At 44.3% G+C, this 24515-nt stretch overlaps 1 protein-coding gene across 7 annotated transcripts in view; it reads right to left on the bottom strand.

The window, feature by feature from the left end:
* Window positions 1-24515, bottom strand: part of LOC119971708 (inner centromere protein-like) — a 106214-nt gene that overhangs the window by 43527 nt on the left and 38172 nt on the right. For 6 of the 7 annotated variants that reach the window (XM_038807626.1, XM_038807631.1, XM_038807632.1 and 3 more), the window contains exons 5-11: window positions 24380-24425; window positions 22779-22830; window positions 22636-22651; window positions 12531-12573; window positions 6227-6344; window positions 1242-1376; window positions 384-493 (exon numbers count right to left, since the gene is read on the bottom strand). In XM_038807626.1, the coding sequence (XP_038663554.1) occupies window positions 384-493; window positions 1242-1376; window positions 6227-6344; window positions 12531-12573; window positions 22636-22651; window positions 22779-22830; window positions 24380-24425 (520 nt within the window). The remainder of the gene's footprint in view (window positions 1-383; window positions 494-1241; window positions 1377-6226; window positions 6345-12530; window positions 12574-22635; window positions 22652-22778; window positions 22831-24379; window positions 24426-24515) is intronic. The other variant, XM_038807630.1, reaches the window with a different exon arrangement.

The raw sequence follows: 24515 nt of genomic DNA, 5'->3' as shown, positions 1-24515 counted from the left end.
ACCACTATTTGTTAAAGAACTTGCATTGATATCACAGTTCATCACACTTCCAATGTACTTCATTTACAGTTAATGAGTTTGAAATGGCCCCAGTAATAAGTGGTACTGATTGGAAGAAAAAATGTTGGCCAGGAATGAAAATTCTTCTCTTTAAACTCTGCAATTGGATCTAAAGATTTTAAATCTCATTTTTAAAGAATGAAAGATGTGGCCATATCTGGAACCAGTAGGGTAAGAACCAGATATTTAAAGGCAAATAACAGCAATCCCATGGAAAAAGTAAGTGTTTTCACAAATAATTGTGCTCAATATTTTATCAGCTTCTTCTACTCCTCAGCTAGCCTCAGTCTGGAATACTGCGTTTAGGCAGCACATTTTCTTACTTTTTAAGCTCTTTCAATTTGTGTTTCTTCTCTTCCTCCACTCTCCGTATCCTTTCTTCCTCCTGTTCTTGCTTCTTCTTTAGATTTTCCAAGCATATTTTCTCCTTTTCCTAAAATATACAGAGGACAATTACAAAGCAGCTACTCATAGACAACAAGTGTTTTACTCTAGTGATAAAATTATCAACAAAAAAGAAAGAAACCATGGTAGTCAGGTTTGGAATAGATGTCCATTATCCTCAGATTTACATTTAAAATCAAATATCCTTACAATCCACTTCCGTTATTCTGCCTCTCCGAAGACATTTTTGAGTAACCATAAGTTCACATGACAAGACACTTAGTTGTCAGCCTCCAAGACCAGGAAAGTAAAATAAAATTTTCAATGAGAATACCAAAAGAAAGGTAGCAAGATGGCAATGGTTAGCACTGCTGCCTACGGCATCGAGGACCCAGGATCGATTCTGGTCCCCTGTCCATGCGGAGTTTGCACATTCGCCATGTCTGTGTGGGTCTCACCCTCACAACCCAAAGATGTGCTGGGTAGGTGGATTGGCCACTCTAAATTGTCCTTGAATTGGAAAAAAATAACTGGGTACTCTAAATTTTTACCAAAAGATTATGGCACGGATCATTTCCAGGATGTTCCAAAACTATGCATGCCAAATCTCGAAATCCAAATCAAACGGAGGAAACTAAAATCCCATTAAGCATCTAATTAATATAATTATTACATGCAAGGCTAAAATAAAAGCAATTTTCCAACTGGGTAAAGGCATCCACCAGAGGACAAATTCTTAAAATGGTCTCCATGTATACAAAGACATATAAACAACTCAAGGAGGCAGGCATAGATACCTTGGGATCAATTTTCAGAGGCGTGTTACGTTTAATGAAGGACTTCACCATTGAGCGGCCAACAGAAATAGGAGTCATCAGCAGTTGGTTCCTCTGAACTGTGTGGAGGAAACGTGCGTGTTTCGGGCGAACTACCTACAAAAAGCAAAAATTGAACTCCCGGATCTCAAGTATATGCTGGGATTGAGGGAGTGGGAGCAGAAGCATTTGCAATCACATTTAAAAAACAACTTAAAGTTGGAGAAACAAAATAGATGATGAAATAATTTTGATACGCAAGGATTGCAATTTTATTTCTGCACCGAGATAAATGGGACCAGAAATATCAGTTGTTTGAACACAAATAATAAGCCTTGTAGCTTTCAGTTAAACTTTCCTTCAAAGAACAAACCAAGTTGAAATATGTATTCAACATGAATCAGATTGTAAAGAGTGAAAAAACACTACACTGTGCCAACCTTATGAACCAATAATATTGATTTTTGAATGGTGTTCCTCAAATCTTACAAAATGTGACTCATTGGTATTAGTGATAGGCACATATTGAAGGCAAGAAAAAAAAATTAGGAAAGGACCACATTCAAAGGCTAAGAAAGCGGCGAGGGATTTTATAGTGTCAGTTTATAAAAAATAAAGAAAAAGGCCAATTAAATGAGATGCTACTAAATGGAATACTAGTCATGTGCCTCAAACATATGATACTGGAATGGGGAGGAGAATTAAATACCATGGCCGTGAACAGTGCTAACAAAAATATACAAAGTTCAAAGTTCAAAAGTCATTAGGGTTTTGAGAGCATGATCCCAAAACATGGAAATGTTCAGAGGAAAGTTACTAGAAATAAAAAGACTTTACTTCCAACATTAATAAAAATAAGGTTATTTTTGTTGCCAGAGAAGGTCAAGAGATTAAAAGTACATATGTTTTTGGAGGGGCAAACAGAAAAATAATTCACTTCCATTGATTGAACTCAAGTAGAGCGTTAATGCAATGGCCACTAAAACATAGGAACATACAAAATAGGAGTAGGCCATTCGACCCCTCCAGCAAGATCATGGCTGATTGGTGTTTCCATATTGGCACCCGTCTGGACAAATGCGAGCATATGGACAGAGTAGTTGCGTGTCCGTATCCGGTTTTTGAATGAACTTGCCCTGTGCTGATTCAGGAAAGTCCGGATATAAAAATTGCACTATAGAAATTCAGAACCTGGAAACTGACATCACCAGACTAGCATATAGGGTAGAGGGAGAAATAGTGTCATGACTTGCTAAAACAATATGGAGTGTCAACGTGCGACATGGCCAACACCACATTCTGCATCAGGCCACACAAGCCCTCTAGGATAGGTTTGATTGAATTAGTGGATATACACAGGAGAGAGGGAGAAAGGTGGTGATGAATGCCAGCGAAGAACTCAGGCAGAATTTGGGAGGGTTTAGTTGTATTTTGTAAACATAAGCAGTCCAAGTTTGTATTTATGATGTCTACAGAATGTATGCATGCTGGGTTAGAGATTAGAATTGTTCGCCCGAGGTTCTGGCACTTGCCCGTCCAGGAACTTTAGAGTGGTGTAATCCGGTTTGTTGATGTTGCCTTAAGGGCTGGCCCATGTGCACAGATCCACCAAAAGGTAGCAGGTCTCGATACAGTAGTTCATATGATATACTTGCCTTTATTAGCCGCAACAAAGAGCAGGAGGTTATGCTGGAATTGTATAAAATGTTGGTTCGGCCATAAGTACAGTACTGTGTGCAGTTCTAGAATTCAAATTATAGAAGTGATATGATACCACTGGGGAGGGTGCAGAGGGGATTTACCAGGATGTTGCCTGAGCTGGAGCACTACTTCTGATGAGATTGGATATAACAAAGAACAATATAGCACAGGAACAGGCCCTTCAGCCCTCCAAGCCTGTACTGGTCATGATACCACCCTTGGCCAAAATCCACAGCATTTGCTAAAGACGTATCCCTCTATACCCATCCTATCCATGTATTTGTCGAGATGCCTTTTGAACATGTTAATGTATCTGCTTCGTCGACCTCCCCTGGCCACGTGTTCCAGGCACTCTCACCCTCTGTGTAAAAAAAAAAACCTGCCTCACGCATCTCCTTTAACCTTTACCCCATGGACCTTAAAACTATGCCCCCTGGTGACAGACCCCTCCACCCTGGCTCTGGGTCACTGTGGAGTTTGCACATTCTCCCAGTGTCTGCGTGGGTTCCAAAAATATGCAGGCTAGGTGGATTGGCCACGCTACATTGCCCCTTAACTGGAAAAAATGAATTGAGTACTCGTAAATTTATTTAAAAAAAGAAAAAACACTATCTGCCACTCCACCAACCTGGATGTCATCTGCAAACTTACTAATTAGACCAGCTATATTTTTCTCCAAATCGTTTGTGTATACTACAAACAACAGAGGCCCCAGCACAGATCCCTGTGGAAGAACACAAGTAACAACCCTCCATTCAGAAAAACACCCTTCTACTGCTACCCTTTGCCTTCTGTGACCGAGCCAGTTCTCTATCCATCTTATCACCTTACCTCTGATCCCGTGTCACTTCACCTTTTGTAACAGTCTGCCATGAAGCACCTAGTCAAAGGCTTTACTGAAGTCCATGTAAACAACATCCACCACCCTCCCCATATCAATCATTCTTGTCACCACCTCAAAACACTCGATCTTAGTGAGGCACGACCTTCCCTTCACAAAACCACGCTGTGTATTGCTCCCAAGTCCATTGGTTTCCAAATGGGTATAAATCCTGTCCGAGAATTCTCTCCAATAATTTACCTACTACCGACACGAGGCTCACCGGCCTATAGTTTCCTGGATTATCCCTGCTACCATTCTGAAACAATAGTACCATATTAGTTATTCTCCAGTTCTCTGGGACCTCACCTATAGCCAACGAGGATACAAAGAGGTCAGTCAAGGTCCCAACAATTTCCTCCCTTGCTTCCATCAGTATTCTGGGGTAAATCCCATCTGGCCCAGGAGACTTATCTACCTTGTCTTTTAAAACCCCCAATACCTGATTGATGTCAACATGACCCAGAATGTCCACACACCCCCATGACCCAGACTGTCCACACACCCAAGAATCATCTTCCACAAAGTCCTTTTTGTTGCTGAACACAGATGCAAAGTACTCATTTAGTACCGCCCTCATTTCCTCTAGCTCAACACACTTTCCTTAAGTGGTCCAATCCTTTCCCTGGCTACCCTCTTGCTTTCTACATAAGAATAAAAAGCTTTGGGATTCACCTTGCCAAGGACTTTCCATGACCTCCTCTCCTCCCCCCCCTCCCGAAATCCCCACTTTAAGTACCTTCCTACCTTCTGTACTCACTTCAAGGGCTTTGACTGCCCCCACCCTTCTAAACCGAACAAAAGCCTCCTTTTTCTTTGACAAGGTTCACAATGTCCCTTGTTATCCAAGGTTCCGTAAACTTCCCATAATTAAACTTGGATTGTTTTTCTTGGAGCAGAGACAACCGAGGCGGACATGATTGAGATGTATAAAATTATGAGGGGCATAGATGGAGTAGACAGGAACAAACGTTTCCCCTTGGTGGAGGGGGGCGGTGGGGGTGGGGGGGGTGTCACCGATTTAAGGTAAGCAGTAGGAGGTTTAGAGGGGATATGAAGAACAACTTTCTTTTACTCAGAGGGTGGTGAGTTTGGAATTCACTGCCTGAAAAGGTAATGGAGGCAGAGACCATCATAACATTTAAGAAGCATTTAGAAGTGCATTTGCGATCCCAGGGCATGCAAGGCTATGGGCCAAGTGTGGGAAAATTTGATTAGAATGGTTAGGTGGTTGTTTTTGACCGGCGGAGACACGATGGGCTGAAGGGCCTTCTCGGTGCTGTATGATTCTAATACTCCAAGAAGCACTGTGGCAAAATGGCCAACTGTATGAATCTTAGGCCCGATACAGAATTAAACACTTTATTAAACCATGGTCAAGACCACAGAAAGACCTGGTGGAAATTCAAAACAGACAGGCTTGAATACACTGGTCAGAGACAGGCAAGCCACGACTTATCCTGTAAACAGGGGATTGGAGATAATCGGCCCTATTTAGAAAGATCAATTGTTGTGGATTGCCCAGTGGCAGCAAGACTTTCTGGCGCCTTGATTTCCCACCCTTACCTTGTATGGGATAAGGTTACGTGCGGACAATGCGCGGAGGGTTGAACCCTGGAGGGAGTTCCTGGTGTCCTGCAGAGTTGGAATCGTCAACTCCATTGGGTGTTGTGACCCCCTCCCAGTGACCTCATTGGCTGAGGACCAGATAAAACGTCTGGTAGGACGCAAAGAGGGGGATTAGAAGGGACACCCAGAGACCCTCCCCAGCAAAGACTCAACACTGAAACAACAGAGAAGACTTGACAGCAGACCAGAGAATGAACCAAAAAGGCATGCAAGAACCACCTTCACAGACAAGGGCACCCGAGATGACCAAGACTGAGGATGGACCTGCAGCTTGGTCAGCATGGGTAGTATTAGAATAGTGGGCAGATAATATTTTTGTTTTATTGTGTTTGCGAATAAATTAGGGTTGAACTGTGAAACTGTGATGGTCCTCTGTTCATCTCGTAAAAAAAAACATTTTAATAAAAAAAACTGGTCGAAGTGTCTGAATTTCCAGACAACAGATTAAACAAGTATACTTTTAAAATGTGGTAATGCGGGGCGGCATGGTGGCACAGTGGTTAGCACTGCTGGCTTGCAGCAATGGGAATCAGAGTTCGATCCCGGCCCATTGTCCGTGTGGAGTTTGCACATTCTCCCCATGTCTGCTTGGGTCTCACCACCACAACCCAAAGATGTGCGGGGTAGGTGAATTGGCGATGCTAAATTGCCCCTGGATTGGAAAAATAAAAGAATTGGGTATTCTAAATTTATTTTTAAAAAGTAAATAAAATGAGTTAATGCAAATATTATGGAAAGTTTTGCTTGCAAGACTTACCTTGCTGGAAGGACACAGTGGTGAAGGGGTCTTCTTTTTTGGTGGAGAATCGTCACATATCAATATCCCAGAGTGATTAAGCATACCTTCCAATCTTCGCTTGCAACTATCTTCACATCTAAGAGCAAACAATAATGCCAATTATGTTCCAAACTAGATGGCCAAAATGGCATGATCTGAGCCAATGCAATCCCATACTGTCATTTTATTTCATTCCAGAACTTGAATTCCCCTTTGCTCAAGGATATTCAGCATCAAGTTTGCACGTGCTCATGCACAAATAGAAAGTAGAGTATACACTCAAGATCACTTAAAAGTTTTTAAAATGCTATGACTAATGCTTTGGGGATCATCTCCACTCTTCCATGAACGGAGTGGTGACACGAAAGGTGGAGCTCTCCTGGAAATTTTTCGTTGCACCTTTGTAACCCGTTGAACAGGCACCAAAAACACGTATAAGTGAACCAACCAAACCCTCAGCTATAACCGACCTGATTGAAATGTTGGCGAACCAGCAGCCAGACTGCAAGGCTGATAGAAACAAAGAGAAAGACCCCAACCCCAGAACAGGGCAACTCCTGTGGTATCACAGACCTGGATACTGACCCAGCAGTCACCAACACCAACCCAGTCGTTGACAGAGAAACTGATGGAGTTTATCTCCACAGAGCTCCAAAGGCACAGAGGGGCAGCAAAAGAGGACCTCATGGCAGCAATGGAAGTCAGCAATAGAGGCCATGCTGGCCCCCATAAAGGGAGCAATGGACAAAGTGGAGTGGAGACTGGAGGGTCAAGAAGTGACAGTTTGAGACCTGGGAGAAAGCAGCCACTGACCCCCAGAAATAGACAGGGTCCACAGGTCACTCCGCCAAAAACCAACGGCAGGTAAGTTCCACACATACAAAGGTAAAGAACAGATCCTGGGGTGGGCAAAGAACACGGCCATGTAAGTGGGCTCGCATTATGGTGCCGGCCTGGCCAAGCATCGGGTGGAATTTAGCACTCTTAGCAAACAAAACAAGAAAAAAACTGCACTCTTCAAAACAAGTTGCGATTTGGTAGGTTATACCCTGCAAGACTGAGTCACGCACAATGACAGGAGACAATGACACGCACAAAGATCAGTGTAGGGGCAGAGTGGAGACAGGGATCACAGAGTTTCACTCTATGCTGATGACTAGCTCCTCTATGTTGCAAATCCCCTAGCCAACATGGGTAAGATTATGGAACTCGAGGGAGTTCGGAGCCTTCTTGGGATACAAAGTAAACCGGAGCAAGAGCAAAATCGTCTAGGTGAATCCCAGGGTGAGAAGCAGAGCTGGGAACCCTGCCTTCAAACTGGCCCAAATCAAGTTCAGATAACTGGGGATCCAGATAGCTCTCAACTGGACAGGACTCCACAAGTGGAACCTGTTCAATCTGGTGGATGAAGTGAAGAGGGACCGACAGAGATGGAACTCTCCTATTCTCAATGGTGTGAAGAGTGCAGACGATAAAAATGAACCTGCTGCCAAATCAGATGGCTCCAGATCTTCAGCCCCAAACCCTTCTTTGCCATGGTAGACAAGCTAATGACGGCTTGTGTGGGGGCTGGAAATAATCCAATGATCCGCAAAACGTTCCTACAGAGGCCAGCATGGCATTACCAACCTCCTATTCAACCACTGGTCAGAAACTGTGGAAAGGTTGCGGGGTTGGGGTTGAGCTGGAGGCAGAATGCGTACGGATGGAAGCGACCTCCTGTATTGGTATATTCCTGCACGCACTGGCCACCACACCACTCCCATTCCCCCCAGCCTCGTAGTGGTAGCCATACTAAGAACCTGGAACTGGCTCAGTCACCACTTCAAACTCCGACATGTCTGCTGCAGCCCCAATCTGCAGAAATTATATAGGTTAATTCAGGCAAAAGTAGACTACACTTCTAAAACCTGGAGAAGTGGTGCTGACAGTAAGGCACCTCTACATAGTCAGCCAACTGAGGAGAGTTCCCCCCCACCCCGCCAAGCAAAGGCTAGGGCGGGGTGGGCAAACTACGGCCCGCGGGCCGCATGCGGCCCGCAAAAGGTCTTTATGCGGCCCACCAAGTCATTAAAAAAAAAAAAAAAATGTTTTTAAAAATTTTTAATTTTTTTTTTAAGGTTAATGGGGGGGGGCTGTTGGGTTACTTACTGGTATAGGGTGGATACGTTGACTTGAGTAGGGTGAACATTGCTCGGCACAACGTCGAGGGCCGAAGGGCCTGTTCTGTGCTGTACTGTTCTATGTTCTACATGAGGCGCCCAGAATCATAACCGGGTGAAGTAATTATTTTACTTAATATACTATGCGGCCCTTTAAAATTGTGAATTTCTGAATGTGGCCCTTGCACGGAAAAGTTTGCCCACCCCTGGGCTAGGGCATCTGCCTCCCTCTGGTTGCTCCGATACCCTGAAAACCGCCACTAGTGTGCATAGGTCCATCATTCCCACAACTCTGGACATGGCCTCAAGAAGGACACCCAGTACCCAACAAGTCTGGGGCATGCCCAGATCATGTGGGTGTGGTTGGTTGGACCTCCCTGGCACCGTTTGCATTTGTCCTCCCTCCGAAAGAACCTACTCATTAGTGTTCTTGTTACGCGTGCCCCGTGCACCACCTTCAGTTGCGTTAGGCTCAGCCCTGCACATGAGGTGGTGAAGTTTGCCTTGTGCAGTACTTCAATCCAGAGACCTTCCCCCATCGCCCTGCCTAGTTCTTCCTCCAAGGATGAATGTACCTGATCTAACATGTCCGTACAGTTCCCCTCACCTAGGTCGCACACGTTCAGCAGTCTAATAATTAATGTCCAGGTATCTTGAGGGTACGTGGTTTCCTTGCGAAGCAGATTTTTGACCTGTATGTACCTCAGGTTGTTCCCTCTCGGGAGCTGAAGCTTCTCCACGAGTTCCGCCACGGTCACTACTCTACTGTCTGTGCGCATGTTCCTAACAGTCATGTCCCCTCATCCGGTCTCCACCTTTTGAAGGAAGCGTCCATTGTTACAGGAGTGAACCAGTGATTATTGCAGTTGGGGTCCACTGTGGGCATTTGGGTCAGTCTGAAGTGCTGCCCCATTTGATTCCACATTCAGAGAGTGGCTACTACCACTGGACTGGAGTATCTGGCTGGGTGGGGGGTGCAGTTGTGGCTGGCACTCGGAGGGATATCTCTGCACAGGAATCCAAACCAATTCAGAGGTACTCCTATTCGACACTGTCAAAGGTCTTTTCTGCATGCAGGGAGATGATCACTTCTGGTGTTCTCTCCCTAGATGGGGTCATGGTTACATTCAGCAGATGCCCGATGTTCGCTTTGCCAGTGCTTTCTCCAGGACCTTAGTGTTCGTGTTAAGGAGTGAGATGGGTCTGTAGAACCCACATTCTGTCAGGTCTGCCTTTTTTTGGGGATGAGCGATAGAGAACCAAGCCAACGTTGGCATTCGGGTACCCCTTGCTTGTGAATCTGCAGGTGCGGGGCCAGTGCTGGCATGAATTTATTTTTATAGAAGTCCACCGGGAATCCATCCAACCCCTTCATGGAGTTAATGCTCTCTATGGCTTCCCTTAGTTTTAGTTCTAATGGTGCTTCCGGGCCCTGTCCCCCATCTCCCCCAAGACCAGCATGTCCAGTCTGTCAAGGAACTGCTTCTTCTTAAGAGTCCCCCTCTGGGGTTTGGAGGTATACAGTTCCCGGTAAAAGGTTGCAACAGCTCCATTGATCAGTTCTGGTGCTGCGACTAGCTTGCCGCTCCTGTCGTTTACCTGGGCCATTTCAGTTGTGGCTGCCTGCTGTGCTAACCTTTTTTTCAAAATTATTTTTAAAATTTAGAGTACCCAATTCATTTTTTCCAATTAAGGGGCAATTTAGCGTGGCCAATCCACCTAGCTTGCACATTTTTGGGTTGTGGGGGCGAAACCCACGGAACCACGGGGAAAATGTGCAAACTCCACACGGACAGTGGCTGGGATCGAACCTGTGACCTCAGCGCCGTGAGGCCGCAGTGCTAACCTACTGCGCCACCATGCTGCTCTGCCTGCTGTGCTAACCTGACAGGGCCTAGTTTTGAATCCGATTAAATTGGATATCTTTAATACTTTAAAATTAAACTAACCTCAAACAAACTGATAGGAATTCAGACTTGACCAAAGACACAATACACAGCCCACAGACCAACTGCCAGAACATGTCTGGACCCGCCCATCAATCATTTAATTAAGAGAAGGTCGCACCCTGTTGCTATGCACTGGTCTATTGTCAGTACCCCAATCGAGCCAGACTCTCAGGCGCCCAGAGGTCCTGCCTTATGTGGAACAAGGTATGTGCAGACCACACCACTGGAGATGGACAGCTGTCTCAGGTGTCCTGTCAAATGGCCAGCTGGATAGTTGTGTGTTGGGATACCCTCCTGAGGCCTTATCGGCAGAACGCCTGAAAAACAACGCAAAGGGGGGGGGGGGGGGGGGGGGGGAGATAATAATAGACACCCCCAAGCAGCGAAGACACAACAATGGTGACCTTGACCATCCAGAAGACCAACCAGAAGGATGAAAGGAGCTGCCAGTGAAACACACCTTTGTGACGATGGACCAGAGACACTCGGGAATCGGACCCTCTGTTCAATAGTGCCATCTTTACGGTAGTGTAACTGAATCTTGGGTTATCTCTTGTATTTTATGTGGGTTAATTTAAGGGTTAACACTTGGGTAATAAATTATGTTTCTTGAATTTTATACTTGCTTGGTTCTCCTCATTATTAGACACTTGGGTAAACCTTTGGTTAAATACTGATCTCCACTTTCTCGGTTGATGGGCCAGCAGGTGGCTGGCTTCGTCTCCATGCTTGCAAAAGGTCCTCCAGTGTCTGGCGGAGCTGGTGCACTGCTTTCTCCATGGAGAGAAGGTCAAAGTCCATTTGTAGCTTTTTCCTCTCCACCAGTAGTTCCAGTCGGGCCCGAGTAGTACCTCCAGTTCAGGATCTTTTCCTGTCTTGGTACTGGAACAGCTTTGCGATGTCATCCCAGGGCTGCTCCCCTGTTTGGGCCGGAGTGACCTGTGGGCTCTGTCTACTTCTTGGGGGTTTGGGGAAATTTGCTCCCCTGACCAGCTTCCCCAGCATCTGGGTGACATACTTAATGGGGCTCCTGTCCTCTTATGCCAACAATGCAGAGATTATGACGTCACAACCAGTCTCCTCTACTTTCCCTTTCAGCATCCCCTGGGTCGCCACCAATATTGCCACCTCAGTATCCAATGTGGTGACCCGGTCACTCTGGTCAATTGCTGCAGTCTTCTCCAGCTCCTTATGGTTGCCTCCTGTCACTGCTCGGTCTTTTCCAGTGCCACCTTGAAGGGGGCCTGGGCGTCCTCGACCGCCACCTTCACCACTGCAATCATCTCTAGTTTGATGGTGTGTGCTTTAAGAGTGTCATCTACTCGCTTAATCAAGGGGTAGTCTGTCATGTGCCTCAGCGACTCCGTCTGTTTGGGTACATCCAGCTTCATCCCACTCTGCATGCTCATCGTTGGCCCATCCTTCCTTTCCAGGCTCTTACTGATCTTGCCATCCTGGACCCTAGAATTATTTGAGGCGAATTTTCAGTACCTGTGGTGGTCTTGGAAGGAAGATAGGGGCAATTTGCGCAAATCTAGTGACCTATCTTTGAGCTTAAAACATGCCAAATTCAAACTTCCAGGAGGAGCGCCACCTTTCCTGCGTCAACTCAGCAAGCATATTACAGACACCAGAAATCCCTCTGTTTCACCCTTTTTCCGAGGCCATGTCCAAAGTCGTGGGGGTGAGGGTGGAGCTACACCCTTTAGTGGCGGTCTTTGGGGTGTCGAACAGCCAGAAATAGGGGGGGGGGGGGTGATACAGCCATTGCCTCCCTGGTTGCCCATGGAGACTCCTGCTCAGATGGAGGTCAGCAGTGCCACCCAAGGCTGACGACTGGCTGTCCGACCTAGCGAGAATCTGGTGCTTGAAAAGAAAAAGAGAAAGAAAATTGCCATCGTGGGTTGGAGGAAAGGTTCCACCGCACATGGAAGCAGTTCACTACACCAAGGGCCCACAAGCAACACTACGGCCCTAAAAGAGGGCACAGCCTTAAGACCAGGCTCTAACACCTTTGGTTTGCCTTGCTCTGTGGAGCTGTATGCTTGGGTCCACCCATGCCCTCAGGTTACAGCAGGATATTTGTTAGGCCATGTTTGATATGTTTGACATAAATGAAAATGAAAATATTTTTATTTAATCTAGCACAAAATGGCCCACACAGAAACTCACCCAAGCCTCTGTTTGCCAGGATTCAGATCATCAAAATTGCTATCTGTGGAGTAAAAACACAGTATCAAAACACCAATAAACAAGTAAATCCTACTCCAAAAATTGTAATAGTTACTAGCCAGCCTCAAAGTTTCTGTTCAATCTACTCATTCAGTAGCTTACATTCTGATGCTCTCAACCAGTTTCCCTTCAGATACATTCCAAAAGTAGGAAGAGAGTCAGACTGGTTTAGAAAGAGAAATCCAGAATTTTGCATCGTAACTTGGGCCTATTTAGTGCAATTCTAACCTTTGCACTCGGAAGATATTAAGGCCTTGCAGGGGGTATATGAGAGGTTACTAGGATGATCACAACTGTTGAACCGTATGTGACATTGGATTTATTTTACCCAGCTTAAGAGGAAGACAGCCTTTGCTTAACTTCATCTGACAGAAGGCACCTCCAAAACTGCAGGTCTTCCTCAGCACTGCACTCGAATGTCAGCTTTGATTTTGGAATAAGTCTTGCACCTCCAATCTTCTAGCAGAGGGAACAGCACCACCAACTGAGCCCCAGCTAACAAACAATACAAGGAAACGCTAAAAAAACAACTTCGAGAGCTTCTGCACCCAGACCATCTCTCCTCGGTAAACAAAACAGCCGACCTTCCCTGAGGGGGGAAAACACACAAAATCCGATTCAGCATGCTTAAAGAAGGATTTACCAAATTCACATCTAACATCTGTAAAGGGACACCAGGGTTGTGCAGCTGCAAAGGTCCTCCCAAGTACCAATGTGAATTGCTGGATTTGTGGACACCCGCTGCAAATCTCATTTCAGTCAGAGAATGCACAGAATACAAAGTTATTTATAGCTTGGACTCAAAAAAAAAAATAGGGTGTACAACCACCATGATGATACCAGAGTTGAAGGTCTACATGATGCGAAGAGATTGAAGAACCTGCTAAAACGTTCCAGAGCAGAAAAATGAAATTCTCAATTTTGATAGAAGAAAACAAGAAAGTATTTAAAGTATTTAATCTACCAAGTTATAAGAGTTTATAAAAATTGTTGAAGAAACAGAGGGAGAAATGGTGAATTTCCTCCCCACAAGGTTCAGATCTGAAATCCCCTGCCTAAGTGGGTATTGGATTTCATAGGACTGTTCAACAGATTGAGCATGCCCTTGAAAACTAATTTGCAGGATTAAAGGGGAAAATATGTAAATATAGGACACCTCCTGACAGTTCTTTCAAACACCCATGCACACAGAATAGGCTGAAATGGACCCCATGCCAAAAGATACCAAGTTATAGGCGCTTCTACATTGTACATTTGCACCTAGTAAGAACATAATTAAGAGCCAGCACAAGGACAAGAACAATTTCATGCCAATTTCTACTAATTAATTTTTTAAAAAGAGATTATGTAAACAATGCTAAATAAAACCAGATTTCCATAGCCAGACACGTTTGAAGGTTATATTAACCAAGTACATCTAGCCCAAACATATTTTAATTAACCATGTCAAACATAACTTGGTCCCAAACACTCTAGGCAATCTTGAGAAGAACAGATGTAAAACTCCTTTCAGTGGGTCAGTGCAGAAATATTGGTGTATTACTGAGCCACCTAAATTAGGATGGCTTCCATATTCAAAGGGTTCAATATCCTAGGCCTAGAAAATTATGGGGAGTAAAGGGTTTTCCTTTCCTTGACCTCTCCACCCCAACAGGCAAATATGGGGTATTGTGCTCTGCTGCGATATGCATTTTACAGGTAAACGTCACAGAATATTTACACTGCAGGAAGCCAGTCAATGGTCTGCACACTGGCTCCCCAAATGAGCATTTTAAAATGCCATCCTTGGCTTCTCTTGGTATCCCGACACATTCTTCCTTTTGAAACAGCAGTCCAATTTTCTTTTGAATGCCTTGATTGAACCTGCGTCTACCAAACTTTCAGGCAGTGCATTTCAGACTGTAGTCACTCACTGCATGAAAAAGCTTTTCCTCCTGTGACAGGAAACATTAGTGACTAAAAGGATATTTTTCAGTGGAAGGTTTGTACTCGAGTTCCCCAGAGATCAGTGTTGGGACCTTGGGCCCCCAATACATATGAATGACCTATACCTTGGTACACAGGGCAATTTCAAAATTTATAAATGATACAAAACCTACCATTGTAAACGGTGAGGCTACTGTCCCTTTTATGCCATGAGCTAGAGCTTTGCTCAAGTATGTTGCATAGCACTGTTATCAAATCAGTTTTGGATGTTCATGTCCACCACATGAACAACATTGCCCTGATCAACCCTTTTGTTAAAAAAAGTTAAGTCCAGCAAGTTAAACATCATTTCCCCTCAAGGAATTCATGCTGCTTCCCTTAATTAACCACATTTGCCCATGTGACTTAATTTTGTTCAGAATCACTGTTTCTAGAAGTTTCCCTACCAAACTTAAACTGATTGGCATTTTTGATGAAGACCATTATGCTGCAATTCTCCAGTCCTCTGGCACCACCCGAGTCCCAAGTCTGGAAGAAATTATGGGCCCATGTCGCCATAATTTCCATTCTCCTTCCCCCAGTTTCTTTCGATGCATCAGATACCGTCCTGGTGCCTCAACAACTTGAAATACAGAGCCTATCCAATACCTCCTCTTGATCAATTTAAAATCCTTCTTTCCAAGGACCAGGGTAGCAGCTTATTCCTTTATAAAGAGAGATGTAAAGTCTTCATTAACACCTCAGCTATAAGGTAGCATGGTGATGCAGTAGTTAGCACTGCTGCTTTATGCCCCCCCCCCCTCCCTTGCACACGCGCGCGTTCGATCCCGGGTCACTGTCCTTGTGGAGTTTACACATTCTGCTCATGGGTGGGTCTCACCCCCACAACCCAAAGATGTGCAGGATAGGTGGATTGGCCACGCTAAATTAGAAAAACACCTCAGCTATGCCCCCTGCCTTCATATTAAAGTCTATTTTGTTCCCTTTGTTAGTTGCTGGTCTCTTTGGTTCTCAACTTTTTCACTCTCTAAACCTTCTATATTCAGCCTGTTTTTCAATTGTATTTTCTAACGTAAACTATGTTACATGTAAATTTCTTAGTCTTAATTTCTACCTCTGGACATCCAGAGCACACTGGATTGGTTTGTCTTACTGTTACCTTTCAAGTGAACATTCCTTGGACTGTGTGAAAACTTCTTTGAAGGTCGCCCATTGTCTAGCTACCGCATTTTCTGCCAAGCTTGGTTTATAATTTATTCAACGCAGCCGTGTTCTTACTCTATTGAAATTGCCTTTCCCCCCCAATTATTTCTTACTCTGGATTGTTCAGTCCTTTTCCATAGTCAGCCTAAATCTTAGAGAACACAATATCCCATAAATGTTCCTATGAAAATTCGAACCATTTGGCACACCTCATTCCCAAAAACTAGGTCCACCAATGCCGCCTTTCTAGTTGGATTAAAAACATACTGCTGTAAAATAATTTCCGAAACACTCTAGGAACTCTGGACCCCCCTCTGCCCTCAACAAGTCTCACATTTTAACTACGCTCAATTTTTGCACCTCTCATCATTTCCTTGCAAATTGTTCCTCTGCATCCCATCCCACTGCTTGTAGTCTATAGACAACCAACTAATGTAATTTGCACCTTTTCATTCCTTGGCTCTAGCCAAATAGATTCAAATAGGACCTCCTCCTTGCTTTCGGGTGTTCTCAGAATTGTATCCCTTCAATCAAGAGTTCCTCAAAGTAGGTCTCTTCTGAGCAAGGGACTCCCAGGCATTGTCTATGTTGCATTTCTTCAGGTAAGTGTTCAGGGTGTCTTTGGAGCACTTCAAAGAACAAAGAATAGTTCAGCACAGGAACAGACACTTTGGCACGCCAAGCCTGCACCAATCATGATGCCTGCCTAAACAAAACCTTTTTGCACTTCTGGGGTCTGTATCCCTCTATTCCCATCCTCTTCAAGTATTTGGCAAGATGCCTCTTGAATGTCGCTACTGAATTCCACCACCTCCCCCAGCAGTGCATTCCAGGCACTCACCACCCTCTGTTTAAAAAAAAATGTTTGCATCCTAAACCAATCTCCCCTATCCGCCCTGGGAAAGCACATCCGACTATCCACTCTGTCCATGCCAATTTTGTAAACCTGTCAGGTCGCACCTCAACCTCAGTTGTCGCAGTGAAAACAGAGTTTATCCAACCTTTCCTCATAGCCAATACCCTCCAGACCAGGCAACATCCTGGTAAACCTCTTCTATACCCTCTCCAAAGCATCCACATCCATCTGGTAGTGTGGCGACAAGAATTGTATGCAATATCCCAAATGTGGCCAAACTAAGGTTCTGCACAGCTGTAGCACGACTTGCCAATTTTTATACTCAATGCCCCGACTGATGAAGACGAGCATGCCGTATGCCTTCTACTACCGAAGGGGCTGGTTTAGCTCACCAGGCTAAATCGCTGGCTTTTAAAGCAGACCAAGCAGGCCAGCAGCACGGTTCAATTCCCGTACCAGCCTCCCCGGACAGGCGCCGGAATGTGGCGACTAGGGGCTTTTCACAGTAACTTCATTGAAGCCTACTCGTGACAATAAGCGATTTTCATTTTCATTTCACCTGCGTTACCACTTTGTGATATGTGGACCTGCACACCCAGATCTCTGCCCGTCAATACGCTTAAGGATTCTGCCATTTACTGTACAATGCATCACCTCACATTTGTCCAGATTAAACTCCATCTGCCAATTCTGCACCTAAGTCTCCAAACGATCTCAGTCCTGCTGTATCCTCTGACAATTCTCGTCACTACCCACAATGTACACTCTTCAAGGACTTTGTCTGTTTTCAGCCTTCTAGACCTTCCATTCTCCTCATGTTGGGAGACTTCCTTGGGGCTGGGCTAAGATTTACTTTGGCAGTCGGGACTCTGGCATCCTAAGCACATGGCCCGCCCAGCGGAGTTGGTTTTGGATGATCAGGGCCTTGATGCTGTGTTCTTGGCTCCTTAAATGACAATGAAGTTAGTACCCCAGCCCTCCCAGCTGATGCGGAGAATCAGTCTCAGACAGATGGTACTTCTCCAGGGCTTGTACACAGTCCAAGTTTTCAAGCAGTTTAGAACAGCTGGGAGAACTACGGCCTTGTACATGAAGATCTTGGCATCAGCACAAATGTTGCAGTCATCGAAGACTCTTGTTCTTAGGCGTCCGAACGCAGTGCTCAGTGCTGCCAGCTGCTGTTCAAGTTCCAAGACCCAGAGTTCATGCAGCTGCAATAAACACTTGCACAAATGGTTATCCAGGTCATGGAAAGACTCCTGGAGTTTTCATATTGTATCGAGCGTGCACGAGGGGCTGGAGTTTATGATATCCCTCAATAATAACCTTATTCCTATACCATTATTAATAAATCTTACTACCAGTAAGCCATTCTATACGGAAAACCCTAAAAACCCAAATACAGGTTACTAGTGGTAATAACATTATGCAAAACTCACCACTACTTACTTGTTATTAAGTTACCATCTTTATTACTTTGAAACCCAGTTGCTTTGACTCAATCCCTAAGCAGCAATAATCACCAACTCATTTCCAGCTTTGTAATTTCAGGTTTAAATTTTTTTGCCATACTGGTGTTTTGCAGAAGCTGCAGCAGCCACAGCATACCTCCACTTTCTGCCAGTTAACTGTAGGTCTCAAACTTAGTCTGAATTAATATCCCCTCTGGGGTATTCTCTTGCAGGTCAACCCCACTCTCTCCCGGGTAGCTCTTGCTTGATACAGACTGTCCAGTATCATATGAATGGCCTATTATTTTGTCTTTGCTTGCAAGCAGTAATTTCATACTGGGCAAGAATTTCTTCGGCATCATGGCCAATGACCAATTCTATTTGGGACACCAGTGAATAGGAGTTTACAATATTTATGTGGGGGAGGAGTGGTGGGGGGTGGTGGGGGGGGGGGGGGGGGGGGGGGGGGAAGAGAAAGAGAAAGAAATCAACAACCCCGATCCTGCCCCATAATATTTACACATGCAATTTACAGAAAGTCTCTGCATACCAAAACTAAAATGTTCCTGTACCTATCTCAAGGACACAAGAGGCCAACTGCAGCTCCTCATTCCAAGAGAAGCAAAGGTTGGAACTGGGACCTTGAAACAGGAGAGCTCAGTAATAGACCACAGGATGATGTTATCTATTGACTTTGAAGAACCCACCCCTCTTTTAAGTTTCAATTCAAAGTTTATTACATTTGCCAAGAAACCAAATTAGTGTGTCATTTAGGGATAAGGCGATCAAGGTTTACGGGGAGAAGGATTTAGATTTTGTTTATTGTCACGTGTACCAAGGTACAGTGAAAAGTATTTTTTGCAAGCAGCTCAACAGATCATTAAGTACATGAAAAGAAAAGGAAATAAAGGAAAAAACATAATAGGGCAAAAGATTAGAATGATTGGAAGACAAGTAGAAAGGGGATCTATTAGGGAGAGTCTCCACGCTCCAGCGCAATCTTGTGCCTTGAAGCGAGGGAGGAGAATGAGGATGAGCAACACATCAGCCATGATCGAATGGCAGAGCAGATTCAATGGGCCGAATGGCCCAAGTCTGCTCCTGTGTCTTATGGTCTTAACCAGAAAGTCTGCTGTTTTTAAACTCACACCCATTTTTGCACAAATACTGCCATCCTATCGGACATTAAGCAGGCTCTTTAAATGAAAATTTACACTAGAGTTCGCAATGTTGCTTCACAGCGCCAGGGTCCCAGGTTTAATTCCCGGCTTGGGTCATTATCTGTGCAGAGTCTGCACGTTCTGCCTGTGCCTGTGTGGGTTTCCTCTGGGTGCTCAGGTTTCCTCCGACAAGTCCCAAAAGATGCACTGTTAGGTAATTTAGACATTCTGAATTCTCCCTCCGTGTACCTGAACAGGTGCTGGAATGTGGCGACTAGGTACTTTTCACAGTAACTTCATTGCAGTGTTAATGTAAGCCTGCTTGTGTCAATAAAGATTAGTGCACAGTGATACAAATTTTATGCTTTGTTAAAGCAGCCTTTCAACAAGCTCAGTTGAGATTACAATTTTGTCCACTCGGAAATATTGGAGGACATGCAATCGCTGCTGCAGTACAGCAAAAGTTATTTTTTGTTGAAACCAAAAGTTGCTTCCTCATATTGGACAGTGCTTTTCTTACAACTTCTTGGGAGATGACACCCAAATTTACGAGTTCTAAAATCTTTGCTGTTTGACTCAAGACTCTGTTCAGAACTTTACTGTTCTTCCTGATTTAGCTTGACATGTTTTAATGCATTTTAAACCAGGAGCTGAAGGATGTAAGCTCCTCGAACTGTTTTTAAAAAACTCACAGGATGTTAAACCCCAAATCAGACACAACATTGAACTGTAAATTACAAATAGCTAAATCGCAACACAACATACAGACGTGAGCTGTACAGGTAGGAAAGGGTTAATTGTAACACTGTCGGGTCACCCTGCTCAGTGAGAAATTGGAAGAGGTGGTTTATCACAAACAATGGTACAGGGCAACTGCCATGATACAATTAAGAAAGCAATTACCGTAAACAAAATAAGACCACAAGAAATGAGAACAGGAGTAGGCTGTTTAGCCCCTCTAGCCTGCTCCGCTATTCAACAGGATCATGGCTGATCCCACATTCCTCACCGCCACTTTCCTGCCCTTTCCAAGTGACCCTCCGTTCCCTTACTGATCACAAATTTATCCTTAAATAGACACAGGGACTCTGCACCCACAGCTCTCGGTGACAAGGAGTGCCAAAGACAGCCCTCAAAAACTTCCTCCTCATCTCACTCTTGAATGGACACCCCATTATTCTGAGACTATGCCCTCAACTTTCCCCACAAGAGAAAAATAACCTCTCCACATTTACCCTTTCAAGCCCCTTAAGAATCATAGATGTTTCAATGAGATCACCTCTCATTCTTCTATATGACTACAGTCCTAACCTGTTAACCTTTGCTCCTCAGACAATCCCTCCATACTCGGGATCATCCCAGTGAACCTTTTCTGGACTGTATCCAATTAAATAATATACGAGAAGGGCAGCACGGTAGCACAAGTGGATAGTACTGTGGCTTCACAGCGCCAGGGTCCCAGGTTCAATTCCCCACTGGGTCATTGTCTGTACGGAGTCTGCACGTTCTCCCAGCGTCTGCGTGGATTTCCTCTGGGTGCTCCTGTTTCCTCCCACAGTCCAAAGACGTGCAGGTTAGGTGGATTGCCCATGATAAATTGCCCTTAGTGACCAAAAAAGTTAGGCGGGTTATTGGGTTACGGGGATAGGGTGGAAGCGAGGGCTTACGTGGGTCAGTGCAGACTCAATGGGCTGAATTGCCTCCTTCTGCACTGTATGTTCTATGTCTATTTCCTTAAATAAGGCAGCCAAATGCTCACACTGTGCCAGATGTGGTCTCACCAGTACCTTATAGTTGCAGCAAGTTCCCTACCCCTTGAAATAAGGGATAACATTCCATTAGTTTTCCTGATTACCTGCTGCACCGGTGTGCTAGCTTTGTGTTTCACCCAAGTCCCTTTGTGATGCAGCTTTTCTCCATTTAAATAACACTATGATCTTTTGTTCTCCCTTCCAAAATTAACTTCACATTTTCCCACATTATACTATCCATTTGCAAACCGTTTGCCCATTTATTTAACCTATCAATATCTCTTTGCAAACTGTTTTTACCACTCTTGCAATTTGCCTGCAAATTTGGCTACAGTACATTTGTTTTCTTCCTCCAATATATATATTGTTAACAGTTGTGGTCCCAGCACTGATCCCTGTGGAACCCCACAGGTTACAGATCACCAACCTAAAGAGGAACCCTTTATCCCCACTCATTGCTTCCTGCCCAGTCCTGGTGTTGAACAACAGCCATCACATAGTAAGGGAAGAGGCGCTTACACATCTAAACTCTGGAGCCAGATATGCCTAACTGGGGTGGGGATCTTTTTTATATATATGTCCATCCAGTCCTGTCTAGACCAGGGTGCGGAATGAACTGAAGATACTAGCGTTAAACACCAGACGATTCAACAAGACAGCAACACAAGATATGCGCTCTTGCGATACGAATAATCATAAAAGGAGGGTGGAATAACCCCCCACAAGGATACCCTGACTGATCTCTCTGTGGGACTCGTGGAATATGGGCTTCCACGCTGGTGCACAGAGACCCACCCAGCTGGGGCTCATAAGACCAATTGTATAAAGGCTGGCCCGGACAGGGTCCAGCATGTTAGTTGTTCCAACAGGACCATAGTCTGATCATATATTTGCTGCTGTAAGTAGACTTTGTGACCGTAAATAAACCAACATTCATCCTATTGGTTTGTAGAGGATGACACCAGAATATGATACAGAGCAGTCAGAAAGGTGAAAGAAAATTGGTCATCAAGATTGGTCATCTCTAGATTCAGTCCAACGATCAACACCGAATGACCAATTGGTGAGTCATTCCAGCCAAATCAGAGGGATTTGTAAATCGTGGGGGTTTGAACTCTGGTACTTGGTGCAGGATTCGGTCAACCTCGTATAGGAATTGTATGTAAATTCCAGACAAGTCACAGGAGGATTTGTACTGGGGAGAGAACCAGAGAGTCAAATAAAGCTACAAATTGGAGCCCAACTGTCATGTGCATATTGTTCTTGTAATTCCAGAGGTCAAAGGACTAACACGAGGGGAAAATGGGAAACATTTATAGAACCCAGTCTTTATTATAAGGAGATTAACAGAGACTAGCGGGTACAGCATCTCAGAAAACAAACCATGCAACTACTTTGAGCTCCGCTAGAGTAAAATTGAAATTCAGTCTATTGAAATTTTAAATCATAGAACCCCTAAATGCAGGAGGCCATTCGGCAAATCAGGTCTGCAGTGACCTCTGACAGAGCACTCCACCTAGGCCCACTTTCCCCACACTTTCCGCAACCTCGCAACCTAACCTACACATGTTTGGACACCAAGGGCAATTACAGCCAATTACAGACCGTTTCTCAGAATCCCTGGAAGCTTGTGGTTTGGACACATTCTCCTCGAGATTGCTCATGCAATTTTTGTGGTATTTTTAACGCATCAGTTACCTTGATTTTCAGGAACCTGTAGACAAAAAACTCAGAACCTTAGTTTACATGTGTAGTTAATTTTGAGTTACTCACATTATTAAAACATACAAGTTAAATGTCAAAAATGTTTATAAAAACAACACAATTTACACAATACCTACCATCGTGGCTGGCTGGTTCTGCTTTGGTTGCTCAAGTTCAATCACATCAACACTGCAATTACAAAACATTGGCATTTGCAAGTGTCCGACAACATGCAACATTTTGAAACTAAAAAAATGTTAACAGACAATGGATATACTGTATCTTCAAACTTTTGGCAAGGGCAAATTACCTACATACCTTCCTTCCCATGAGTGGAAAATCATGACTTCTGATTTAATTCAGTTGATCGTGCATTGCTTCAAGTGAGTTTGTTTCTTAGCACAGCAAGTTAAAAATGTTCAGATCCAGCCATTTTATGCCCATTTAAAAATAACACACACAGGATAAAGAGTATTTATTTTCCTGCAACTCTTCCCCCAACCCACATCAGGGGCTACTTTGAGATTTAAGAAACTTCTTCATTCTCACTACTTTATTTGGCAATGACCCAAAAAAACAGATTCACATGTTTTTTTCCCTTTAAATAGAAAAGATAGCACAAATCCCAGAGAATAAATATATTAAACATCTTGGATAACAAACAGAGAGCTATGTCCTGGCATTCAGTTTGATAGAAATTCATTTTCTGAAAATGTTTTTGTTAATTTATAATAAATAAATCTCCCATGTTCAATTTTCAAAATGAAAATTCTAACTACTTCTTACAAATGAATCGGGAGATAGATTCACATCTGCAGCCCCTTCAAAAAAGTGTAAATGCAAGTAATTAGCACTCCCCAGCATTCTTTGGTTTTGTTCTGCCCATGGAGTGCTGAAAAACACATCAGGATACTAACGGGTCCAACTGCTCAAAGGAAATGCACATAAATGTAATCTGCAGCACCAAGCTAACAATGAGCTCCATCCCTCGAATCAACTGGCGACTTGGCAAATTATCATTTCTCACTTCCCTTTGAAACATATTCATCTGGACTCTGTCCCTGCAAAAAAGACGACAGACTAGGTAAACCCCATCTGCACAGCTTTTTTTTTTTAATATAAATTTAGAGTACCCAATTAATTTTTTCCAATTAAGGGGCAATTTAGCGTGGCCAATCCACCTAACCTGCACATCTTTGGGTTGTGGGGGAGAAACCCATGTAAACACGGGGAGAATGTGCAAATCCACACGGGCAGTGACCCAGAGCCGGGATCGAACCTGGGACCTCAGCACCGTGAGGCAGCAGGGCTAACCCTCTGCGCCACCGTGCTGCCCTCCATCTGCACAGCTGGCAGCCAGGTCCAGATCGACAAGAGGCTAAGTGCCAGCACCCGCAGGGGCACTGTTCCTGGCATAGTTACTGTGGTTCACAGTTGCCTCCTCCTCCCTTTTATCATTTTCAGTTTCTTCTCCTCAGAGACGTCTCAATGCAATTTGTAATGGCGCAGATGAAAATCTCCTGTGTGCTGGCAGTGGAACTGGCCAGAATAACTACCGCAACTCCTCCAAATCCTCCCTTGCTGCTCCTCCAATTATAAATTGGAGTCTCTGAAGGAGCAGAATTTGAGATTGGAGGAGCAGCTCCTCACAAGTTCTTTTCCGCCACACTTGCTACAGGAAGTATTATTTTCCTCCACCCAGTGATACCCGCACTAAGCAAATAAACTCAAATCTCACCGTTCTTTTTCTGCATTTTCCACCACTTTCTGAATGGTGCTATAGTCTATGACGAAAATACATGGGCGTTAATGAAGAAAAACATTTACACACGAAACTGAAAAAAATCCGGGCACTGGACACAACATTTGCAATA

This window comes from Scyliorhinus canicula, chromosome 9 (genome assembly GCF_902713615.1).
Source record: "Scyliorhinus canicula chromosome 9, sScyCan1.1, whole genome shotgun sequence".
NCBI lineage: Eukaryota > Metazoa > Chordata > Chondrichthyes > Carcharhiniformes > Scyliorhinidae > Scyliorhinus > Scyliorhinus canicula.
This window is presented reverse-complemented; position numbering and strand designations above follow the sequence as displayed.